Source organism: Homarus americanus, unplaced genomic scaffold, assembly GCF_018991925.1.
Source record: "Homarus americanus isolate GMGI-L3 unplaced genomic scaffold, GMGI_Hamer_2.0 scaffold46273, whole genome shotgun sequence".
NCBI lineage: Eukaryota > Metazoa > Arthropoda > Malacostraca > Decapoda > Nephropidae > Homarus > Homarus americanus.
Window position 1 is genome coordinate 448,090 of NW_024725430.1, and position 22,160 is coordinate 470,249.

Genomic DNA, 22,160 nt, shown 5'->3' on the forward strand with positions numbered 1-22,160 from the left:
CTTAGTACCTTATGTTGAACCGCCAGCAGGTAAACAGGTATTCCAATATATTTACTGTCAGGATGAATTGATTGATTGATTATGCACACATTTTTTGTTAATCTCTCTTTTAACACCTTTTTCTCTGTTTCTCTGTGTGTGCCTCTCTGTTTCTGTCTGTCTCTTTCTCTTTATCTCTCTCTCTTTATCACCTCCATTTACAGTTAGTTATCCACACACAGCCTTAGTACAGGAAGCCAGCGTTATTACCTGGTATAAAAGGTATAGTTAGTCTCCTTGACCGTTAACAACACCAGTACACTATTTCGATTCAGTGTTTAACTCCATACTTGACACGTGGTGCTGAGTAGATTGTGAATTAAACAAAGATTAAGATTTTGTATCATATTTTACCCAAACTACATAGTACAACTCTCTGTTCTTCCTTGAACCGTAGAGTAAAGGGCAAATGTAAACAAGACGGCGTGTGACCTGATGACAATTGGTTGTTCTTTATTTCTCGTTGGTCATTATAAAACTGTAACATAAATTTTCATTCTTAAGCCTAATTCTTATTTTGTATGAATTCCGCATTTTAAATTATCCAGAAGAGTTTATTTTCTATTTTCTAAAATAATTCTGAAGAAAAATTATACGCAGTTCAACTCAGTAATAGGCAGACTCAATTGGTTGCTCTACCGATACCAAATGTTAGATTATTTTTAGCCTCGCCGCGTCCAGACCGAGACTCACCATACACTGACATGGGTCTTGAGCCGTCAGTTCCTGTAGTAACGTCGAGAGCAGCACCATGGTTATCTCCGTCCCGTACAATATTACTCCGTCCTTTTGTAAAAGCAATAATTTTACCAGGTCTTCTGCCTCTACCACCACCGAGAACTATATCACGTTGGAAATATGGTGGTTGTGGTTTATGATATGGTTCGTTTTTTCCTGTGATTCTGTCAGGTTTTGGCACTTTAAGGGAAACCGTAAACATAGGTGCATGATCACTTGGGGCGGGTTTTTCTTTAACATCATTATAGTCAACCATTGAGTGTCTTCCTCCACCTTCTCCTCTAAGGTAGTGATCTCCCGTTCCTCTACTAGGTGTTCCTCTTCCTCTGTAGGAGTTTCTTTGGTGGTAGTCTTGGTGTCCGTCGGCTGTCATCGCCAACACCACCAGGGTCGCCACTCTCACAAGCTTATACTGTGAATAACATAAACAAAACGATAATAGAAATATTTGCTTAAGATTAGGAGTTCAATGACCAAATAACTCCCCCTTGATTATAACAGTTTAAGAAAAAGGAAACAGACTAACACCCTCAGGAAAATATCGTCTTCAAATTAAACTGTTCCTTTCATTTTATTACACGCCCTAGTTTAGTGTCGTCCGTAAATTTACTTATGCTACTGGTTGCTCCTATATGTGTATGTCGTGTATGTATATAATGAACCTAGTACTGAGCCTAGGGTACTCCACTAGTGACGTTACCCAAGTCGGATTTGGTGCCATTAATGCTGACTCTCTGTTTCCTGGCATGTAAACATGTCCTTATCCAGTTTAGAACATCTACATTTCCTTGTGTCTCAACTTTATGTGTTAGTCTTTCATGGTTGACCCTGTCGAAGGCTTTGCTAAAGTCGAGGTAAGCCAAATCATAATCGTGTTCGTCATCTACTGGTTCGAAAACATTTGAAAAGAATGATAATATATTTGTCAGACATGAACGCCCACTTGTGAAGCCATACTGGGAATCTTTGATCAATTTGTGTTTCTTTAGGTGATACGTGTGTGTGTGTGTGTGTGTGTGTGTGTGTGTGTGTGTGTGTTAGTAATATAATGCCAAAAATCCCTGTGCAAGTTTATATTTTACTTCCTACCATGATGGACGGGTCAGACCGCGATGGAGGCTGGCTTGAAGTGCAGGGAAGCATTACGTTTTCTTTCCATTTAAAGGAAAACAGGTTGAACTGGACAAGGTCAGGTAGTGAACTGCATTTAAATATGCTGATGCAGAATCATAACTTCAATTGCTATACATCAAAATATTGGTAAAAATGTTGACATTAAGATCTCAAAGCAATAACAATTATTTTCCATGTAATATCAACATATATTTGGCTTAACTAAGTTTATATAAATTATGGACGTTAAGACCTTCATCTATCTGCCCATTTATCTATCTATTTATTGTGTTTCGTCTTTATTTGACTCAATGAAGCAACTTCACTTAGTTTATCATCTTGAGACTAAATGAAATATACTGGTACAGTTAGCATTGCCATTCCTCTCTTTCCATGATGTGTGAACCCAGAGAGTATCGGAGCATGATTCTGAAATGGTCACGAGTGAGGGTAAGAGGAGGGGTGTGAGGGTCCACAGGTTGTGGTCTGGGAGAGAGCTTCTGCAGCTACCACACAGTATTTAATAAGAAAGGATGTAGGCCAAACAAGTATTACGAGTTGAGTGAGATGCTAAATATTATAGAAGTATTCCAAGCTCACTTAACTCCAAACTGGGATTCAGGTGACGACGATTTTATGCACGAAGAGACTCAACACACATGGAGGCCGAATGTTATCATTTAAACCAAGGTCACACGCGATATTTACTTATGTAAATCTCTGTAGTTGTGCATCATCCATATTTACAGATCGTGAAGTTCCCAAGAGCTCTATGTAATTCACATCTTTAGGGGTGAGTACAGACTAAGGAGTAGTTAATAACGAGCCAAATAAAAACAGTCAAGGTAAGTGAGTTTAAGTCCCTATGGACAGCAGGCGTCCACCATATTCAGGTCAATGAATAGTTACCCAACCCTTGTACCTGGTTATAAATCTTCTTAATTACCAATTTGTATATAACATTACTCAAATTCATGTTAACAGAGTCAGTATGTTTAATGAGACTAGATTCTATAATGGGAAAAGAGGATTGACATCTCTAACTTTACCTGGTGGAAGTGTGGGAAACTGTACCTGGTGGAGGTGTGGGCAACTGTACATCAATATATAATCAAGAATTCAGACTGATGACATATCCAAATGTAAATCTAATCAAAACAAAATTATTTTAATGTAAATCGATTCCTTTAAGAGAAAACATTATCTTTCTCAGAGGAGACAACGCATTAATTCATAAGAATAACAACATTCATGTCTGGAAATGGGCCAAACCCATTATCTGCCTCAGTGCAGGAGGTAATGATATTGGCCGGTGTAGGAGTGAGGAGCTCCTTGATAAGTTCAAGACAGCTATAGAACGTATTGGGATGAAGGGAGGGATCCCTATCATATGTGGTGTCCTGCCTAGAAGGAGAGTTGGCAATGAATGGTTGTCAAGGGCAGTTGGTGTCAATGGTCGTCTTGACAGATATTGCAAGTCAATATCAGTTCCATTCATTGACAAGTGGGACAACTTCTACGGCAGAAAGGACCATTATGCTAAGGATGGGGTGGCAACGCCAAGCAGACTCTCTCGAGAGGGCAGTTCAAAAGAAGTCGAAATCTTTAAACCGCGAGAGTAACATATGAACACGGGGATCGAGGAGCCTGCGGTGGGAGCGGGTAAACAAAACGAAAGGATACAGAGAAATCGTGCTGGGGATGATGATAAAGGCAAATTAGGCAGAGAGTTAAAACCTAAATGTGACAGTGAGAGGACTCAGACCACGACCAACTTAAATGTCTGCTATACAAACAGTTGGAGTATGAGAAATAAAATGGACGAAAGCAGGGCGTTGGTATGTACCGAAAAAATCAATATAATAGCATTCACTGAAACAAGGATAAACTAAGACTCACAGGAGTTACTGCCGAATACCAAATTGCAGGTTTTACACACACACACACACACACACACACACACACACACACACACACACACACACACACACACACACACACACACACACACACACACACACACACACGGTTTGGAGAAAAGAGTCTACTATTCAACACTTAACTGACTGAATAGGTCTTTATATATCAGGATGACAAATGGACCACAATTTTTTAATGTTCTCGTTTTTCAGCACCAAGTTGAGTGACGGGATCATTGTTCAACTCTTCACTCAAGGGTTTTGGGTTATGCAGGTGAACAGATTTTGAAATGAGCTTTGAATGAATTAGTTTTCATTGCTCTATAAAGATAGAGTTAAGTCCAAAAGATCAAGACGGTAAGTATGTTGCAGAGGCTTGGTGTGACCCGCCTAGTGCAGTTTCACTACAGTTTATATATGAGCTCGTGAATGGAATTTAATGACACGTGTTATTCTCAGACAAATTCTAAACGTTGTTACTCAACTGAAGAGATGTGATGTCAACACTGTGATCCAACAGTATACTGTATACCAATTAGTTATGTTTGACTCAGTATTCCGGGCCTGTTCGTGATGAATTCAATATTAATAGTGAAACAGTTAAGGTTGATGCTGAAGAACACGGCTCTCATTTCCAACACATCAACTCAACGCATCGCTTGCAAGGTGTATCCTTGATCTGAAAACTTCTGAAATTTAAGAGCAAGTGATTCCGTCTTCCTTCTCACATTACTTGAGATCCCACACCACCATATAGACCGAAGCTCATTCGTCCGCGTCAGCATGGTAAGAATGTCATTTGACAAAATAGTATATATATATATATATATATATATATATATATATATATATATATATATAAAACAAAGAAGTATGTCTGTGTGTGTGTGTGTTTGTGTGTATGTGTGTCCGCACGAGACTCTCGGAAACTACTTTACCGATCTGTAGTAATGATGGATGTTATATGTAGTGATGGTGAGCGGTGTTACATGTAGTGATGATGGATGGTCTTATATGTAGTGATGATGGATGGTCTTATATGTAGTGATGATGATGGGTGGTGTTATATGTAGTGATGATGGATGGTGTTATATGTAGTGATGATGGATGTTGTTATATGTAGTGATGATGGATGGTGTTATTTGTAGTGATGATGGATAGTGTTATTTGTAGTGATGATGGATGGTGTTATATGTAGTGATGATGGATGGTGTTATATGTAGTGATGATGATGGGTGGTGTTATATGTAGTGATGATGGGTGGTGTTATATGTAGTGATTATGGATGGTGTTATATGTAGTGATGATGGATGATGTTATATGTAGTGATGATGGATGATGTTATTTGTAGTGATGATGGATGGTGTTATATGTAGTGATGATGGATGATGCTATTTGTAGTGATGATGGATGGTGTTATATGTAGTGATGATTAAACAATAAAATAATAACAGTTTAATGCTAAAAAAATATACTTTGCTGTACCGTTGTAGTGAAAAACATGGTGGAACTTACATACACCGTTAATGAACTATTGATAGAAGAAGTTTTGGGGACTGAACATTGAGACAATGTGGAGCCTCCCGGAAGATGGCGTCCTACCGTGGCCTAGCGGATGAGCCTCCTGGAGCGAACAGCGGACAGTGGGTCTCAGGAAACAGATCAGGAAAGGGAATGCCGTCTTAATGCTCAGAGAGAGCGAACAGCGGACAGTCGGTCACAGGGAACAGATCAGGAAAGGGAATGCCGTCTTAATGCTCAGAGAGAGCGAACAGCGGACAGTCGGTCACAGGAAACAGATCAGGAAAGGGAATCCTGTCTTAATGCTGACAGATAGCAAACAGCAGAAAGGCGTTCCCTAGAAAATGATCAAGTGCATGAAATTCGTTTGAATGCTAATAGACAGAGAGCTGCGGGATCCAGAAGTCTAATAAGGAATACACAGTGGCATCCACTTGCAAGAGCAGCATTTAACTATGACAATGAGATAGAATATGAAAAGTATCCCTCTGTTGTCATTGGCAACATGGATAAGAAATGTGAACACTGAGGTGCAAAGAAGTATAATGGAGAATCTGCTGGACTGTGCTGCTCTCAAGGGAAAGTACGACTGCCAAATTTGGAAACACCACCACAACCATTGAAGACTCTCATGCTGGGAGCAACACCAGAGTCAAAACACTTCTTGGAAAATATACTGAAGTACAATTCATGCTTCCAGATGACATCCTTTGGAGCTACCAGAGTAGTTCGTGAGCACGGATACATGCCCACATTCAAGGTCCAAGGTCAAGTCTATCACAAAGCAGGATCCCTCTTACCACTGGAAGATGAGCAGGCAAAGTTCCTCCAAATTTACTTCATGAGAGATCATGAAAACCAGACTACTATCAGGTGTGGCAATATTCAAGGTGTCAGACATGACATTGTCCTATCTATCCAAGAAATGCTGCATGAGCGCAACACATATGTACAGTCATTTAAAAATGCCCTGAAAAACATGCCTTCTGACGAGTACAAAGTCAGGATCAAAGCAGACACGACCCCTAAGGGAGAATTTGAAAGAAGATTTAATGCTCCTGTAGTTGATGAAGTAGCCATCCTGATTGTCGGTCAAGAGTTTGAGAAACGAGAGATCATACTCAAAATGAGAGACGAGTCGCTCACAAGAAGAACATGATGCCACATGTACTGGAAGCTACAATACTGACAGGAAAAGGTAAAGGAGAGGACGTTTTTATACCAAGGATACCTCTCATCACCACTGACCTGCCATTTGAGTTCAAGCGACTTCAGTTCCCGGTTAAAGTGAGCTTTGCCATGACCATCTACAAAAGCCAGGGACAGTCCCTAAAGATGGTTGGCCTAAACCTGGTGTTTCCTTGCTTCTCTCGTGGACAGTTCTATGTTGGATGCTCCAGAGTAGGAACTGGCAAAAATCTGTACATACTTGCTGATAATGGCAAAACCAAAAATGTGGTCTACCTTAATGCGCTACAGTGAGACAATGTGGAGCCTCCCGGAAGGTGGCGTCCTACCGTGGCCTAGCGAAAGAGCCGCCCGGAGGGCGGCGATTACGCTAGTAAGTTTAATAAAAATGTTTCACTAGTTGCAGAAAAGCATAAAGGTAATGTCTAACTGTTGGCCTGTTTCACCGGAAATTTATCGCCATGTTTACATCTGTTGTCCAATCAGCTGGTCCTCTCTTTGGATCACGGCCACTATGTTAATAGATGACGTAAATATTACTGCTGCTGCTGCTGCTGCTACCGCAGCCGCCGCCGCCGTCACCGCCGCCGCTGCAGCTGCTTATCAGGGAGGTGATGGTGTATATGTCACAAGTATACACACATATACACTGCTTGTGAGTTCGGTCAACTCCGTTCAACTGAGAGGTCAGCTGATGCACATTTGAGCTGGGTGTAACCCGGGTGTGCTGGGTCACATACTAGGTCTGGTTTCAGGGTCCGCTTGCTTGGTCGGAGCGCCGAGCATAGGAATGCTAACCTGATGCTTATGTGTTTGTCAACACCGGTCAAGGGAGATTTTGCTGAGATATGTTCTACCCACTGCCTCGACGGTCACTGGGTGTGTTGGGAGTGTTGACACATTGTATTAAGCGATAACCTTATTATTTTACGTCAAATAAGTTTGCTACTGTTTTATATTTACCCACTTGCACTTTTATATATGGCTAATGGAAGTCGTCTGTACTTTATTGCTTCTCGTATTACATCTATGTTAATCCACTTAATAGTGCTTTTACGTAATTTTTTTTTAACAATTACTGTTAATTGCTAATTGTTCTGGTCTCTAGTATGTTCGAATTCACTTATAACTGCCACCTCAATGTTCCGGGATAGGATAATTGGTTATCAATGTGACCTTCTGGTGCAGAATTATATTAGTATGAAATCTTCACCACTGTCACACTCTTGGTTATATTGGCTGTAGGTATTATTTCTTGTTAATTTCACTAGGAGTAACGTGTACTATGTCTGAAGTTTATCTCAGTGTTAATGTTCAAAGCAAACATCGGGCACAATTTTCATTTATTGTAAAACATATGTTAAGAGCGTATCTCAATCTAAGAACATAAGAACATAAGAATGGAGGGAACATCTGCGGGCCAATTGGCCCAAACTGGGCTGTCCCGTTTACACCGAACCCTTATCGATCATATATCCGTCCAACCTATATTTGAAGCTATCAAGCGTGTTTGAGTTAATGATGATGTTTGGTAACTTGCTCCACTCGTCCACTACTCTATTTCCAAACCAATGTTTACCTATCTCGCGCCTAATTCTAAATTTGTCTGATTTAAAACCATTGTTACGAGTTCGCTCCTGGTTGGATAGTTTAAGTAACTTTGTTATATCACCTTTGTTCAGCCCTGACTTCAATTTATACACCTCGATCATATCGCCCCTCACTCTACGTCTCTCGAGGGAGTGCAAATTCTGATGGAGTAATCAGTCTCTGTACTCAAGGTTCCTAATGCCCGGGTTTAGTCTTGTCATCCTCCTCTGTATGATTTCTAGAAATTCGATATCTATTCTGTAGTACGGTGACCAGAACTGAACTGCTTAATCCAAGTGAGGTCTCACAAGCGCAAGATATAGCTTTAGGATACCCTCGCTAGTCTTGTAACTAACACGCCTTAGTATGGACCCAAGTACTTTGCTAGCTTTGTTTCGAGCAAATACGCGTTGTTGTCTTGGTTTAAGATTCTTATTTATCATTACCCCTAAATCTTTCTCACAATCCGATTTCTTTATATCAGCGTTGTTCATTTGATATCAGGTTTCTCTGTTTACGTCTTCTAGACTAAGGACTTTACATTTGTCCACATTAAATTTCATCTGCCATTTTTCAGACCATGTAAAAAATTTTTTTTAGATCTCCCTGTAGTTTTGCGGAGTCCTCGTCAGATTTAATTACACGCCCTATACATAGACGACATAGATATGGGCGCAGACAGCAACATATGTAAATTTTCTGATGACACATAAGTAGATTTAATTATGTTGCTGTGTCCACCTATATCTATGTCGTTTATGTATATAATGGTCCAAGTAATAAGCCTTGGGGTACTCCACTAGTGCCGTTACCCAAGTCGGATTTGGTGCCATTAATGCTGACTCTCTGTTTCCTGGCCTGTAAACGTGTCCTTATCCAGTTTAGAACATCTACAATTCCTTGTGTCTCAACTTTACGTATTAGTCTTTCATGGGTGACCCTGTCGAAGGCTTTGCTAAGGTCGAGGTAAGCCAAATCATAATCGTGTTCGTCATCTACTGATTCGAAAACAGTAGAAAAGAATGTTACTAGATTTGTCAGACATGAACGCACACATGTGAAGCCATACTGGAAACCATTTTTCTGTTTGTGTTTCTCGAGGTGATTCCAAATTGATTTTGAAATTATTGCTTCAGGTAATTTGCCTATAATTGATGTTAAACTGATTGAACGGTAGTCAGAGGATAGTGATCGATCTTGAACTGTTACAAGAAAATCCTCTGATTCTGAGTTACCCTAAGGTCGGTCCGGTTTATTTGACTAAAGTTAAAGTCGCCTATCACACAGACTTTCCAATGTCTGGAAGCTCTGTGTATTTCATCCCAAATAAGTCGCTCATTAACCCCAACGAGATTAGTAGGTCTATAAATTACTCCTATAAGTAATTTTTCCCTCCCATCTGTTAATTTTATCCATACTATTTCTGTATTCAGTTCAGTTTTTATTTCCTTATTGATTTCACACTTCAGGTTATACTAGACACAGATTGCTACTCCGCCTCCTTTCCTAATCTGTCTATCGGTATGGAATAATTTGTAACCTGCAATTTGGTATTCGGCAGTGACTCCTGTGAGTCTTAGTTTATCCTTGTTTCAGTGAATGCTATTATATTGATTTTTTCGGTACATACCAACGCCCTGCTTTCGTCCATTTTATTTCTCATACTCCAACTGTTTGTATAGCAGACATTTACGTTAGTCGTGATTTGAGTCCTCTCACGGTCACATTTAGGTTTTAACTCTCTGCCTAATTGACCTTTATCGTCATCCCCAGCACGATTTCTCTGTATCTTTTCGTTTTGTTTACTCGCTCCCACTACAGTCTCCTTAACCCACGTGCTCATGTCTTACCCTAGCAGTTTAAAGACTTCGACATATTTTGCCGTAGAAGTTGACCCAGTTGCCAATGAAAGGAACTGACATTGACTTGCAATATCTGTTAAGATGGCCATTGACACCAACTGCCCTTGACAGCCATTCATTGCCAACTCTCCTTCTAGGCAGGACCCCACATATGATAGGGATCCCTCCCTTCACCCTAATCCGGTTAATAGCTCTCTTGAACTTATCAAGGAGCTCCTCACTCCTACACCGGCCAATATCATTGCCTCCTGCACTGATGCAGATAATGGGTTTGTGCCCATTACCAGACAAGATATTGTCCATCCTGTCAGCTACATCCCCCACCCCAGCTCCTGGCAAACACACCCTCATCCTATTTTTGTTTTTGGCACTGAAAGCTCTATCTGTGTACTTTACCTGAGAATCTCCAACAATTAAGGTTTTCGTGCCTTCCTTGTCAGCCTTGTCCTTGCCTATGTTACTATCCATTTCCTCCACCAAAGGACTAAAAAAGTTAGTACACTTAGCTGTTGTTGTTGGTTTATTTACGGATTAACCAACACAGAGCTACAGGATGATATATAGCAGACTCACAGCTAGAGCTGCCAGTCACTCATTTGTCAGGTGTGTTGCCTAGTCTTCATCTGCATCTCTCGGCAGTGAGTTAAATGCCTACGCTATAGGTTTTACTGTACCATAGAGGTGATCCGAATGTCATTTCCTGCTTGACAGGAAAGGCTGAGTTAGGGCTATGAATTCCTGTGTCGAACATAACAGGATATGACGATATATGGACCTCTGCCTCTGTGTTGGTGAATCCGGGTAGTGTGTTGTATATAAACACAATATGTAAATAGTCTGAATTTGTATAATATTTACTGTCTATATGTAGACATAGGTTACCACCCACCTAGTCCAAAGTGGTGAAATATCCATTCAGAAAACCCTATGTATACCTCACCAGCAAACTAAACGGTGATGAATATTATGTTTGACGTTTAGGTAAAATAAAGAATGGTTTCAAGTTTAAAGGTATTGCGTGACAGTGACAATATTGACAATGAGAGCCAACAAATTCAGTATCCACTGCTTCTCCTTTTGTGAAGGCATGAGACAAAAAATTTTTCTCAAAGTTGTGTAAAAGTTTTTGCTTCGTAACTCAAAATATGCCTTAGAGATCGCACGACCAAGCTTGAAAATAATCTTAAAAGAAACAAATCACTTGGTAATTCCATCTCGCATGTGCCTCGCACGATGTATGGAGGTGTGAGAAGGAAGGAGGGACGGTGTACAACATGACATAATGAGTGAAGACAAGCTGCATGAGGTAGAACGAAGGTGAGTGAGATGGTCATATTAAACTCAGATCAGAGAACACTCTACTAATTAGTTTTCTTTTCCAGAACCACATCGTGGGGGCGGTGGTTTTGGCGGCAGTATTGACTCTTGCTGCTGCCGCCAACACACAGACTCAAGGCGACGGTGGTGACTCTGAGACGACGGAATCAATGCCAAATGGTAACAAATATCCCTCCTTACCCGACGGCATCAGCAACACATATCCGGACCTACTAAAACCATCCTCACTAGAGACCGGTTACCCGCAAATACCGGAAGGAGAAATGCCATCATTTACTGACCCCACATCCTCTGAGATAACGGGCACTCAGTTACCAGCTCCAGGAACTTCTAAACACCCAGAATTACCAGGCGTCAATTACCGTAAATTCCCGAAAATGAGTGAAGCAACGATTCCAAAAATTCCTGTTCCAACATATCGAGAATTAGGCAAACCAAATATTACAGGAATTCCTATTCCCAAATATCCGGAATTGCCAGATGTGAATATTCCTACTATTCCAAGTCACGAATTCCCCAAAATGAGTAGAGCAAAGATTCCAAAAATTCCTGTTCCAACAAATCCAGAATTACCCAAAGCAAATATTCCAGGAATTCCTGTTTCCAAATATCCGGAATTGCCAGATGTGAATATTCCTACTATTCCAAGTCACGAATTCCCCAAAATGAGTAGAGCAAAGATTCCAAAAATTCCTGTTCCAACATATCGAGAATTACCCAAAGCAAATATTCCAGGAATTCCTATTCCCAAATATCCGCAATTACCAGATGTGAATATTCCTACTATTCCAAGTCCCGAATTCCTCAAAATGAGTGAAGCAACGATTCCAAAAATTCCTGTTCCAACATATCCAGAATTACCCAAAGCAAATATTCCAGGAATTCCTGTTCCCAAATATCCGGAATTGCCAGATGTGAATATTCCTACTATTCCAAGTCCCGAATTCCCCAAAATGAGTGAAGCAACGATTCCAAAAATTCCTGTTCCAACATATCCAGAATTACCCAAAGCAAATATTCCAGGAATTCCTGTTCCCAAATATCCGGAATTGCCAGATGTGAATATTCCTACTATTCCAAGTCCTGAATTCCCCAAAATGAGTAGAGCAAAGATTCCAAAAATTCCTGTTCAACATATCCAGAAATACAAATATTCCAGGAATTCCTGTTCCCAAATATGAATTCCAGGCCAAGTCCGAGATTCCAAAAATTCCTGTTCAACATATCCAGAATTAAAGCAAATATTCCAGGAATTCCTATTCCCAAATAATTGCCAGATGTGAATATTCCTACTATTCCAAGTCCTGAATTCCCAAAATGATTAGAGCAAATATTCCAAAAATTCCTGTTCCAACATATCCAGAATTACCCAAAGCAAATATTCCAGGAATTCCTGTTCCCAAATATCCGGAATTCCCAGATGTGAATATTCCTACTATTCCAAGTCCCGAATTCCCCAAAATGAGTGAAGCAACGATTCCAAAAATTCCTGTTCCAACATATCCAGAATTACCCAAAGCAAATATTCCAGGAATTCCTGTTCCCAAATATCCGGAATTTCCAGATGTGAATATTCCTACTATTCCAAGTCCTGAATTCCCCAAAATGAGTGAAGCAACGATTCCAAAAATTCCTGTTCCAACATATCCAGAATTACCCAAAGCAAATATTCCAGGAATTCCTGTTCCCAAATATCCGGAATTGCCAGATGTGAATATTCCTACTATTCCAAGTCCTGAATTCCCCAAAATGAGTGAAGCAACGATTCCAAAAATTCCTGTTCCAACATATCCAGAATTACCCAAAGCAAATATTCCAGGAATTCCTGTTCCCAAATATCCGGAATTGCCAGATGTGAATATTCCTACTATTCCAAGTCCGAATTCCCCAAAATGAGTGAAGCAACGATTCCAAAAATTCCTGTTCCAACATATCCAGAATTACCCAAAGCAAATATTCCAGGAATTCCTGTTCCCAAATATCCGGAATTCCCAGATGTGAATATTCCTACTATTCCAAGTCCCGAATTCCCCAAAATGAGTGAAGCAACGATTCCAAAAATTCCTGTTCCAACATATCCAGAATTACCCAAAGCAAATATTCCAGGAATTCCTGTTCCCAAATATCCGGAATTGCCAGATGTGAATATTCCTACTATTCCAAGTCCTGAATTCCCCAAAATGAGTAGAGCACAGATTCCAAAAATTCCTGTTCCAACATATCCAGAATTACCCAAAGCAAATATTCCAGGAATTCCTGTTCCCAAATATCCGGAATTCCCAGATGTGAATATTCCTACTCTTCCAAGTCCCGAATTCCCCAAAATGAGTGAAGCAACGATTCCAAAAATTCCTGTTCCCACATATCCAGAATTACCCAAAGCAAATATTCCAGGAATTCCTGTTCCCAAATATCCGGAATTGCCAGATGTGAATATTCCTACTATTCCAAGTCCTGAATTCCCCAAAATGAGTAGAGCAAAGATTCCAAAAATTCCTGTTCCAACATATCCAGAATTACCCAAAGCAAATATTCCAGGAATTCCTGTTCCCAAATATCCGGAATTCCCAGATGTGAATATTCCTACTATTCCAAGTCCCGAATTCCCCAAAATGAGTGAAGCAACGATTCCAAAAATTCCTGTTCCAACATATCCAGAATTACCCAAAGCAAATATTCCAGGAATTCCTGTTCCCAAATATCCGGAATTCCCAGATGTGAATATTCCTACTATTCCAAGTCCCGAATTCCCCAAAATGAGTGAAGCAACGATTCCAAAAATTCCTGTTCCAACATATCCAGAATTACCCAAAGCAAATATTCCAGGAATTCCTGTTCCCAAATATCCGGAATTCCCAGATGTGAATATTCCTACTATTCCAAGTCCCGAATTCCCCAAAATGAGTGAAGCAACGATTCCAAAAATTCCTGTTCCAACATATCCAGAATTACCCAAAGCAAATATTCCAGGAATTCCTGTTCCCAAATATCCGGAATTCCCAGATGTGAATATTCCTACTATTCCAAGTCCCGAATTCCCCAAAATGAGTGAAGCAAAGATTCCAAAAATTCCTGTTCCAACATATCCAGAATTACCCAAAGCAAATATTCCAGGAATTCCTGTTCCCAAATATCCGGAATTGCCAGATGTGAATATTCCTACTATTCCAAGTCCCGAATTCCCCAAAATGAGTGAAGCAACGATTCCAAAAATTCCTGTTCCAACATATCCAGAATTACCCAAAGCAAATATTCCAGGAATTCCTGTTCCCAATTATCCGGAATTGCCAGATGTGAATATTCCTACTATTCCAAGCCCCGAATTCCCAAAAGTTAGTGAAGCAACGATTCCAAAAATTCCAGTTCCAACATATCCAGAATTACCCAAAGCAAATATTCCAGGAATTCCTGTTCCCAAATATCCGGAATTGCCAGATTTGAACATTCCTACTTTTCCAAGTCCGGAATTCCCAAAAATAAGTGAAGCAACGATTTCAAAAATTTCAGATCCCGAATATCCTAAATTACCGGACACGGAATTGCCTAATATCCCTGATCCTAACTATCTCAAGTTACCTGGGACCCAGTTTCCCACACTCCCTGCCCCGAATTATCCAGAATTTCCAACTATTAAATACCCAGATATGTTCAGTCTTAAATATCCCTCATTTTCCAATCTAAATTTCTATAATGTTCCAAGTTGGAAATACCCAGAATTACCTGAAAACAAAATACCTGCAATTAGGCCACATCCAATAATACCGAAATTAACCTACAGTGAATCTATGATGGTACCTGAGCGTAACTTTCCAAGACTCCCTTACCCTATTTATGGTTATGTATATATCCCAAGAGCTCAGTTCCCAAATACGGGTCTATATAATAATCCAAGCCCTGAAACTATTGGCTCTGGTTCTGATGGGACAGGTTCTATTGGCTCTGGTTCTGATGGGACAGGTTCTATACAAGGTTCTATTGGCTCTGGTTCTGATGGGACAGGTTCTATTGGCTCTGGTTCTGATGGGACAGGTTCTATTGGCTCTGGTTCTGATGGGACAGGTTCTAGGTTCTATTGGTTCTGGGGCTGATGTTCTATTGGCTCTGGTTCTGATGGGACAGGTTCTATTGGCTCTGGTTCTGATGGCTCTACAGGTTCCTCTGGTTCTGATGGGACAGGTTCTATTGGCTCTGGTTCTGATGATGAGACAGGTTCTATTGGCTCTGGTTCTGATCCTGATGGAACAGGTTATTGGCCTGGTTCTGATGGGACATTGGCTCTGGTTCTGATGGGATTGGTCTTATAGGACCTGGTTCTGATGGGGCAGGTTCTATAGGCTCTGGTTCTGATGAGACAGGTCTCTATAGGCTCTGGATTCTGATGGGACTGGTTCTCTTGGCTCTGGTTCTGATGGGACAGGTTCTATTGGCTCTGGTTCTCATGGGACAGGTTCTACTGCCTCTGGTTCTGATGGGACAGGTTCTATTGGCTCTGGTTCTGATGGGACAGGTTCTATTGGCTCTGGTTCTGATGGGACAGGTTCAATTGGCTCCTGGTTCTGATGGGACAGGTTCTATTGGTTCTGGTTCTGATGGGACACGTTCTATGGGCTCTGAATCTGATGGGACAGGTTCTATAGGCTCTGGTTCTGATGGGACAGGTTCTACTGACTTTGGTTCTAATGGGACAGGTTCTATTGGTCTTCTTCTGATGGGACAGGTTCAGCTCTGGTTCTGATGGGACAGGTTCTATTGGTCTGGTTATGGGATTGGGTATAGGACCTGGTTCTGATGGGGCAGGTTCTATAGGCTCTGGTTCTGATGAGACAGGTTCTATAGGCTCTTGATTCTGATGGGACTGGTTCTTGGCTCTGGTTCTGATGGGACAGGTTCTATTGGCTCTGGTTCTCATGGGACAGGTTCTACTGCCTCTGGTTCTGATGGGACAGGTTCTATTGGCTCTGGTTCTGATGGGACAGGTTCTATTGGCTCTGGTTCTGATGGGACAGGTTCTATTGGCTCTGGTTCTGATGGGACAAATTCTATTGGCTCTGGTTCTGATGGGACAGGTTCTATTGGCTCTGGTTCTGATGGGACAGGTTCTATTGGCTCTGGTTCTGATGGGACAGGTTCTATTGGCTCTGGTTCTGATGGAACAGGTTCTATTGGCTCTGGTTCTGATGGGACAGGTTCTATTGGCTCTGGTTCTGATGGGACAGGTTCTATTGGTTCTGGTTCTGATGGGACAGGTCCTATTGACTCTCGTTCTGATTGGACAGGTTCTATTGGCTCTGGTTCTGATGGGACAGGTTCTATTGACTCTCGTTCTGGGATGTGGCTCTGGTTCTGATGGGACTATTGGCTCTGGTTCTAATGTGAAGGTTCTATTGGTCTGGTTCTGATGGGACAGGTTCTATTGACTCTCGTTCTGATGGGACAGGTTCTATTGGCTCTGGTTCTGATGGGACAGGTTCTATTGGCTCTGGTTCTGATGGGACAGGTTCTATTGGCTCTAGTTTTGATGGGACAGGTTCAATTGGCTCTGGTTCTGATGGGACAGGTTCTATTGGCCTTCTTCTGATGGGACAGGTTCTATTGGCTCTTCTTCTAGGTTCTGGCTCTGGTTCTGATGGGACAGGTTCTATTGGCTCTGGTTCTGATGGGACAGGTTCTATAGGCTCTGGTTCTGATGGGACTGGATCTATTGGCTCTGGTTCTGATGGGACAGGTTCTATAGGCTCTGGTTCTGATGGGACAGGTTCTATAGGCTCTGGTTCTGATGGGACTGGTTCTATTGGCTCTGGTTCTGATGGGACACGTTCTATAGGCTCTGGTTCTGATGGGACAGAATCTGATAGGGATTCTATAACTGGCTATATTTCTCCTGGAACAGTTTCCGGCGGGAAAGGTTCTACTGCCATTGGTTTTACTGACACTGGTTCTATTGGCACTGGTTCAGGTGACACTGGTTCAATTGACACTGGTTCTACTGTCACTGATTCAACTGACACTGGTTCAGCTGACACTGGTTCAGCTGACACTGGTTCAACTGACACTTGTTTTACTGTCACTGGTTCAACTGACACTGGTTCAACTGACACTGGTTCAACTGGCACTGGTTCTACTGGCACTGGTTCTACTGGCACTGGTTCAACTGACACTGGTTCAACTGACACTGGTTCAACTGACACTGGTTCAACTGGCACTGGTTTTATTGGCACTGGTTCTACTGGCACTGGTTCTATTGGCACTGGTTCTACTGACACTGGTTCTATTGGCACTGGTTCTACTGGCACTGGTTCAACTGACACTGGTTCTACTGACACTGGTTCTACTGGCACTGGTTCAACTGACACTGGTTCTACTGGCACTGGTTCTACTGGCACTGGTTCAACTGACACTGGTTCTACTGACACTGGTTCTACTGGCACTGGTTCTACTGACACTGGTAGATATGATTATCGTGTTCTACCGCTCATCAGTACCAGCTAGTTGAAAGGTTAATTATATTCTAGTTTGTAATTACAGTGAGCTAATGAGGTGAATAAAAAGAAATAAACATTAATTCGTAATAGAATAATTGTGGTATATAATTAGGGAAGTAAGTCAATTATTTATTTATTCCCAAGCTGATGTTGACGAATAATGAGTGACAGTGCAAGGTGTATAAAATAATGTCCAGTTTGAATTTTGTGATTTTAATTTTACTACTACTGCTACTTCTACTTCTACTACAACTACTACTACTACTTCTACTTTTTTTAACATGGCCTCCAGCCTCCCCCAATAACCACACCTTCGCCGCCATTACTGTATATTACCTTAAAATTAAGTATCCTAATACAAAAGTAGCTACCCTAGCTGTGTTGAGTTAGTTGAGCTGCAGATCTATGCGGCATTCAGTGACTGTTGCCTCATAGTCAATATCTGTGACCGTTGTCGGCTTTGGGGCTGAAGATCTCGTTCCCCGGAGGCAAAGCAATACAGACCTAAGCAGAAAGAAGGACAGTCGACATCTCAACCATGTAGGCTGTAACGTAGTTTCTGGGCTGCTGCTTCTGTTCGGATAACACTTCTGCGAGTCTTGCATAGAAGCATCCTGCACTTGGTCCCATCCCACCAGGCTTGTGAACACCAGAGGAGTGAAGCTGCCTTGATCAACATTCTGAATTCTCTCCCCGTATGCCCTTATCTTGTCATTCTCGTTCCTCCTGTGTGCAGCATCGAGAGCTAAGTTACGGTGACATGCGGCCATGGCGTCGAAAATCCTTATGTCAGAAAAGGCTCGTCGTCCCCACGTCCCAAATCCTCAAGCACTGACGTCCACACGGTCTTCGTTGAATGTGTTTGAAGTCCTGTGATGGAAATTCTCACCGTCCAATGGAAGGGGGGTCGGTTGTACCTTGGCATCATGGCAGATTACCTTCAACATATTTGTTGTGAGATCCCTTACTTCGTCATGCCTCATGCATACGAAACCCCCTTTCTTGCACACCATGGCGTAACCGATGTCGTAGGATGAGCCACACCTTCTACTGGCCTCCCGTACCTTAGAGCAATGGCATCTGTAAATTCTTGTTTATTAAGGTTGAAACCTTTTGCCCTTACCGGTAACATTGTTAGCCAGTTCATGACGCCCACCTCCTGCGCTAGTGCTACTTTTTTCTCCAAGTTCACTGACAATTGCAACATCAGTTGTTGATGCTCATCATTTTGGGTGTGATGCCGTTCTGTCGTAATGGACTGCCGAATCTTGTTTAATTCATTGAACATAAGAACATAAGAAAATAAGGAGTCTGCAATAGGCCGGTTGGCCTGTGCATGGCAGCTCCTGTCGAGAGTTACTACCACTCTCTATCATCCATGAATCTATCCAGCCTCCCTTTGAAACTTTCCAGCGTTCCAGCACTTACTATAAGGTTGCTAAGCTTGTTCCACTCGTCCACCACCCTATTTGTAAACCAGTTCCTTCCTATCTCCCTCCTAAACCTAAACTTATCCAACTTGAATCCGTTGTTCCGAGTCCTATCCTGCTCGGATATTATAAGAACTTTATCTATATCACCTTTATTGATTCCTGTCACCCACTTAAATACTTCTATCATATCTCCCCGCACTCTTTGTCTTTCTAGGGAATGCAAGTTTAGTTTCTTTAAACTATCCTGATATGGAAGGTTTCTAAGTCCCGGAATCATTTTCGTCATTCTTCGCTGCACCGACTCTAGTGAATTGATATCCATTCTATAATAAGGGCACCAGAACTGAACCGCATAATCGAGGTGCGGCCTGACTAGCGCAAGATATAGTTGCAATAAGACCTCTGCACTCTTATTACTTACACTTCTAGATATAAAACCCAATACTCTGTTTGCCTTATTTCGAACATTAACGCACTGTTTTCTAGGCCGTAGGTCCGGGCTTACAAGTACCCCTAGGTCTCTTTCACAAGTCGACTTCTCTAGGTTGATGTTGTTAAGGCTGTATACATTGACAGTATTTGTTCTTCCAATATTAAGTACGCTGCACTTGCTGGTGTTGAATTTCATTTGCCATTTTCCAGACCACCCCTGCAGTTTATTTAGATCCTCCTGTAATGCATTTGCATCCTGCCCTGAATTAATCTGCCGCCCTATTTTGGTGTCATCCTCAAACTTGCTTATGTCACTGCTGATCCCAGTATCTAGATCGTTTATGTAGATTATGAACAAAAGTGGGCCTAGTACTGACCCCTGGGGAACCCCTCTGGTTACACGACCCCACTCAGATTTAACACCTGACTTACTGCATGCTGTGCTATTATGCGCTCAGTGAGGGCTCCTATGGATTAGTCAATCCCATTCCTCCCAGTCTCGGTGGTAGTGCAAGGAGTGACTTTTCTGCTGGGGTTAAATAAGGAGATTTCACTAGCGTTGGGGTAAAAGCGACCTTAAGCCACTTGCTTGACATTGGTTGTTTCATAGTTTATTGTGTGTTGGAGCATGATAGACCTATTGCTTATATTGCCATGGCGACCGGATCCCCCTGCGCAGTTTTCTCGGTTGACTGTAGGGTGGTATTTTCTCTTAGGGCTTGAAGCTCGTTATAAAGAGGTCTGATGGGTTCCTATAGGTGTTTTCAACATACACTACAAAGCTTGAACACTTGATCTTGATTTGTGCAGTGTAGCCTTGTGGTTGATTATATTGAATGCATTGGAAGCGTCAACCAGGAGCACAGCCTCACGATTAAGCTGCTCAAATATCTTTCTCATCGCGTGAATGGCAGCTTCACCTCCAGCCTGGTGGCCAGCACATACCTGCAGGTTCCCAGCAGCTGCCCTGACATCATCATTTACCAACTCCATTATACATTTTGCAATGATCCGTCTCAGCACTTCTCCCACCCCTATAGGCCAACATCCTGGGTTTTTATTCAGGAGGATGAGGCGGCAGGTTGTCAGAGCTTGTAGGTGTTGGCAGCATAAGATTGCTAGCTTTCTTGCAAGGGCGGCGGTAGCATTGCAGAGATCACTTGCAGCATCACCAAATTTGTTAGTGCTGAGGATGCTTCTCCACCCGTCTGCATCCAGGCCTGAAGGGCCAGCGTTTGGAACCCGGGAACCTGATGCCCTCCTCTGTACTTGCTGGGGGATGTTTTTCCTTCAGTTGTTGTAATATCTCTCTGTTTATCACACCACCGGAGGATTCCTGTGACAGAGATCTTACCACCAAGGACACTTTTCTCATGCTCATCTTGTTACCAACCTTTCTGGCAGCATTCCTTGTGACTTGCTTTCCGTCTCCTGTAAATTTTAGTCTCTGCTGCAATGTTCTTGCCTTACTTAGGAGATCGTCCAGTGTCCCGTTCTGCCACATTGTCTGTCTTCTCTTCATTGCAGTTACATCTTCCTTGCACTTACTCCTTGCGTGTGTTCTCTGGCAAAATAGACGAGGTGTTACTGCCAGTATGTGGGGAGCTATTGGGGCCAGCTAGCTGTCATGAGTGTAATCTTCTATGAGGCGAGTCATCTCCTCTATGTTAACTTTTCAAATTTTTTTTTACAGAATTATATCTTCTATCGTCATGAAAGAAGGCTATAGAAGACTCACTGAATGAAGAATAATAACTGGATGTTGGCAGCTGAACGATCGAAGACAGGCTACTTCACTCGACCTTGATGTACACAAGACAAAGTTTTTATCTCTTCATTTTTTCATTAAATCTCTCATCCATATCTTTCTGTTTTATCTCTCGTATAGTGAAGATAATTGTATATGCTTTTGCTTAATAGATGATTATTTTCATTTTTCATTATGTTCAATATTTATTTTAAGTGGGGTTGAAATTTAGGCCAAAATATACAATAGAAATTCAGGTTATACATTTATACACTAATTCATTTTCAGCGTCTGAGGAACATTTTCTATCTATGGTGTATGATGTATTGACTGTAGTTATAGTGAGTGTATGATGTATTAACTGTAGTTATAGTGAGTGTATGATGTATTGACTGTAGTTATAGTGAGTGTATGATGTATTGACTGTAGTTATAGTGAGTGTATGATGTATTGACTGTAGTTATAGTGAGTGTATGATGTATTGACTGTAGTTATAGTGAGTGTATGATGTATTGACTGTAGTTATAGTGAGTGTATGATGTATTGACTGTAGTTATAGTGAGTGTATGATGTATTGACTGTAGTTATAGTGAGTGTATGATGTATTGACTGTAGTTATAGTGAGTGTATGATGCATTAACTGTAGTTATAATGAGTGTATGATGTATTGACTGTAGTTATAGTGAGTGTATGATGTATTAACTGTAGTTATAGTGAGTGTATGATGCATTAACTGTAGTTATAGTGAGTGTATGATG

At 41.5% G+C, this 22,160-nt stretch overlaps 3 protein-coding genes across 3 annotated transcripts; 2 read left to right on the plus strand and 1 right to left on the minus strand.

The window, feature by feature from the left end:
- The first annotated feature begins 1,595 nt into the window (after positions 1-1,595).
- Positions 1,596-12,489, plus strand: LOC121864860 (protein PELPK1-like). Its single transcript, XM_042364024.1, has 2 exons — positions 1,596-1,631; positions 11,353-12,489. Exons 1-2 carry the CDS (start codon positions 1,596-1,598, stop codon positions 12,487-12,489), a joined length of 1,173 nt encoding a protein of 390 aa, XP_042219958.1.
- Positions 12,490-12,625: 136 nt separating this feature from the next.
- LOC121864861 (protein PELPK1-like) lies at positions 12,626-13,204 on the plus strand. The gene has a single exon (XM_042364025.1). It carries the CDS (start codon positions 12,626-12,628, stop codon positions 13,202-13,204), a length of 579 nt encoding a protein of 192 aa, XP_042219959.1.
- A 3,485-nt stretch (positions 13,205-16,689) lies between these two features.
- LOC121864862 (vegetative cell wall protein gp1-like) lies at positions 16,690-21,159 on the minus strand. The gene is made up of 3 exons (XM_042364026.1): positions 20,979-21,159; positions 17,236-17,750; positions 16,690-17,133 (listed from the first exon to the last, which is right to left on the minus strand). Exons 1-3 carry the CDS (start codon positions 21,157-21,159, stop codon positions 16,690-16,692), a joined length of 1,140 nt encoding a protein of 379 aa, XP_042219960.1.
- Positions 21,160-22,160: the final 1,001 nt, after the last annotated feature.

Bases quoted from the DNA above. Each gene is read 5' to 3' on its own strand.
- LOC121864862 (XM_042364026.1), bottom strand. From the start codon at position 21,159: ATGTGGCAGAACGGGACACTGGACGATCTCCTAAGTAAGGCAAGAACA. The intron at 17,751-20,978 runs GTGTGATAAACA...CATATCTACCAG, and splicing joins GTCACAGGAATCCTCCGGTG to TGTCAGTAGAACCAGTGCCA. The intron at 17,134-17,235 runs GTAAAACCAATG...TCAGAACCAGAG, and splicing joins TGCCAATAGAACCAGTGTCA to CCTATAGAACGTGTCCCATC.
- LOC121864860 (XM_042364024.1), top strand. From the start codon at position 1,596: ATGGTTGACCCTGTCGAAGGCTTTGCTAAAGTCGAG. The intron at 1,632-11,352 runs GTAAGCCAAATC...TTTCTTTTCCAG, and splicing joins AAGGCTTTGCTAAAGTCGAG to AACCACATCGTGGGGGCGGT.
- LOC121864861 (XM_042364025.1), top strand. From the start codon at position 12,626: ATGATTAGAGCAAATATTCCAAAAATTCCTGTTCCAACATATCCAGAA.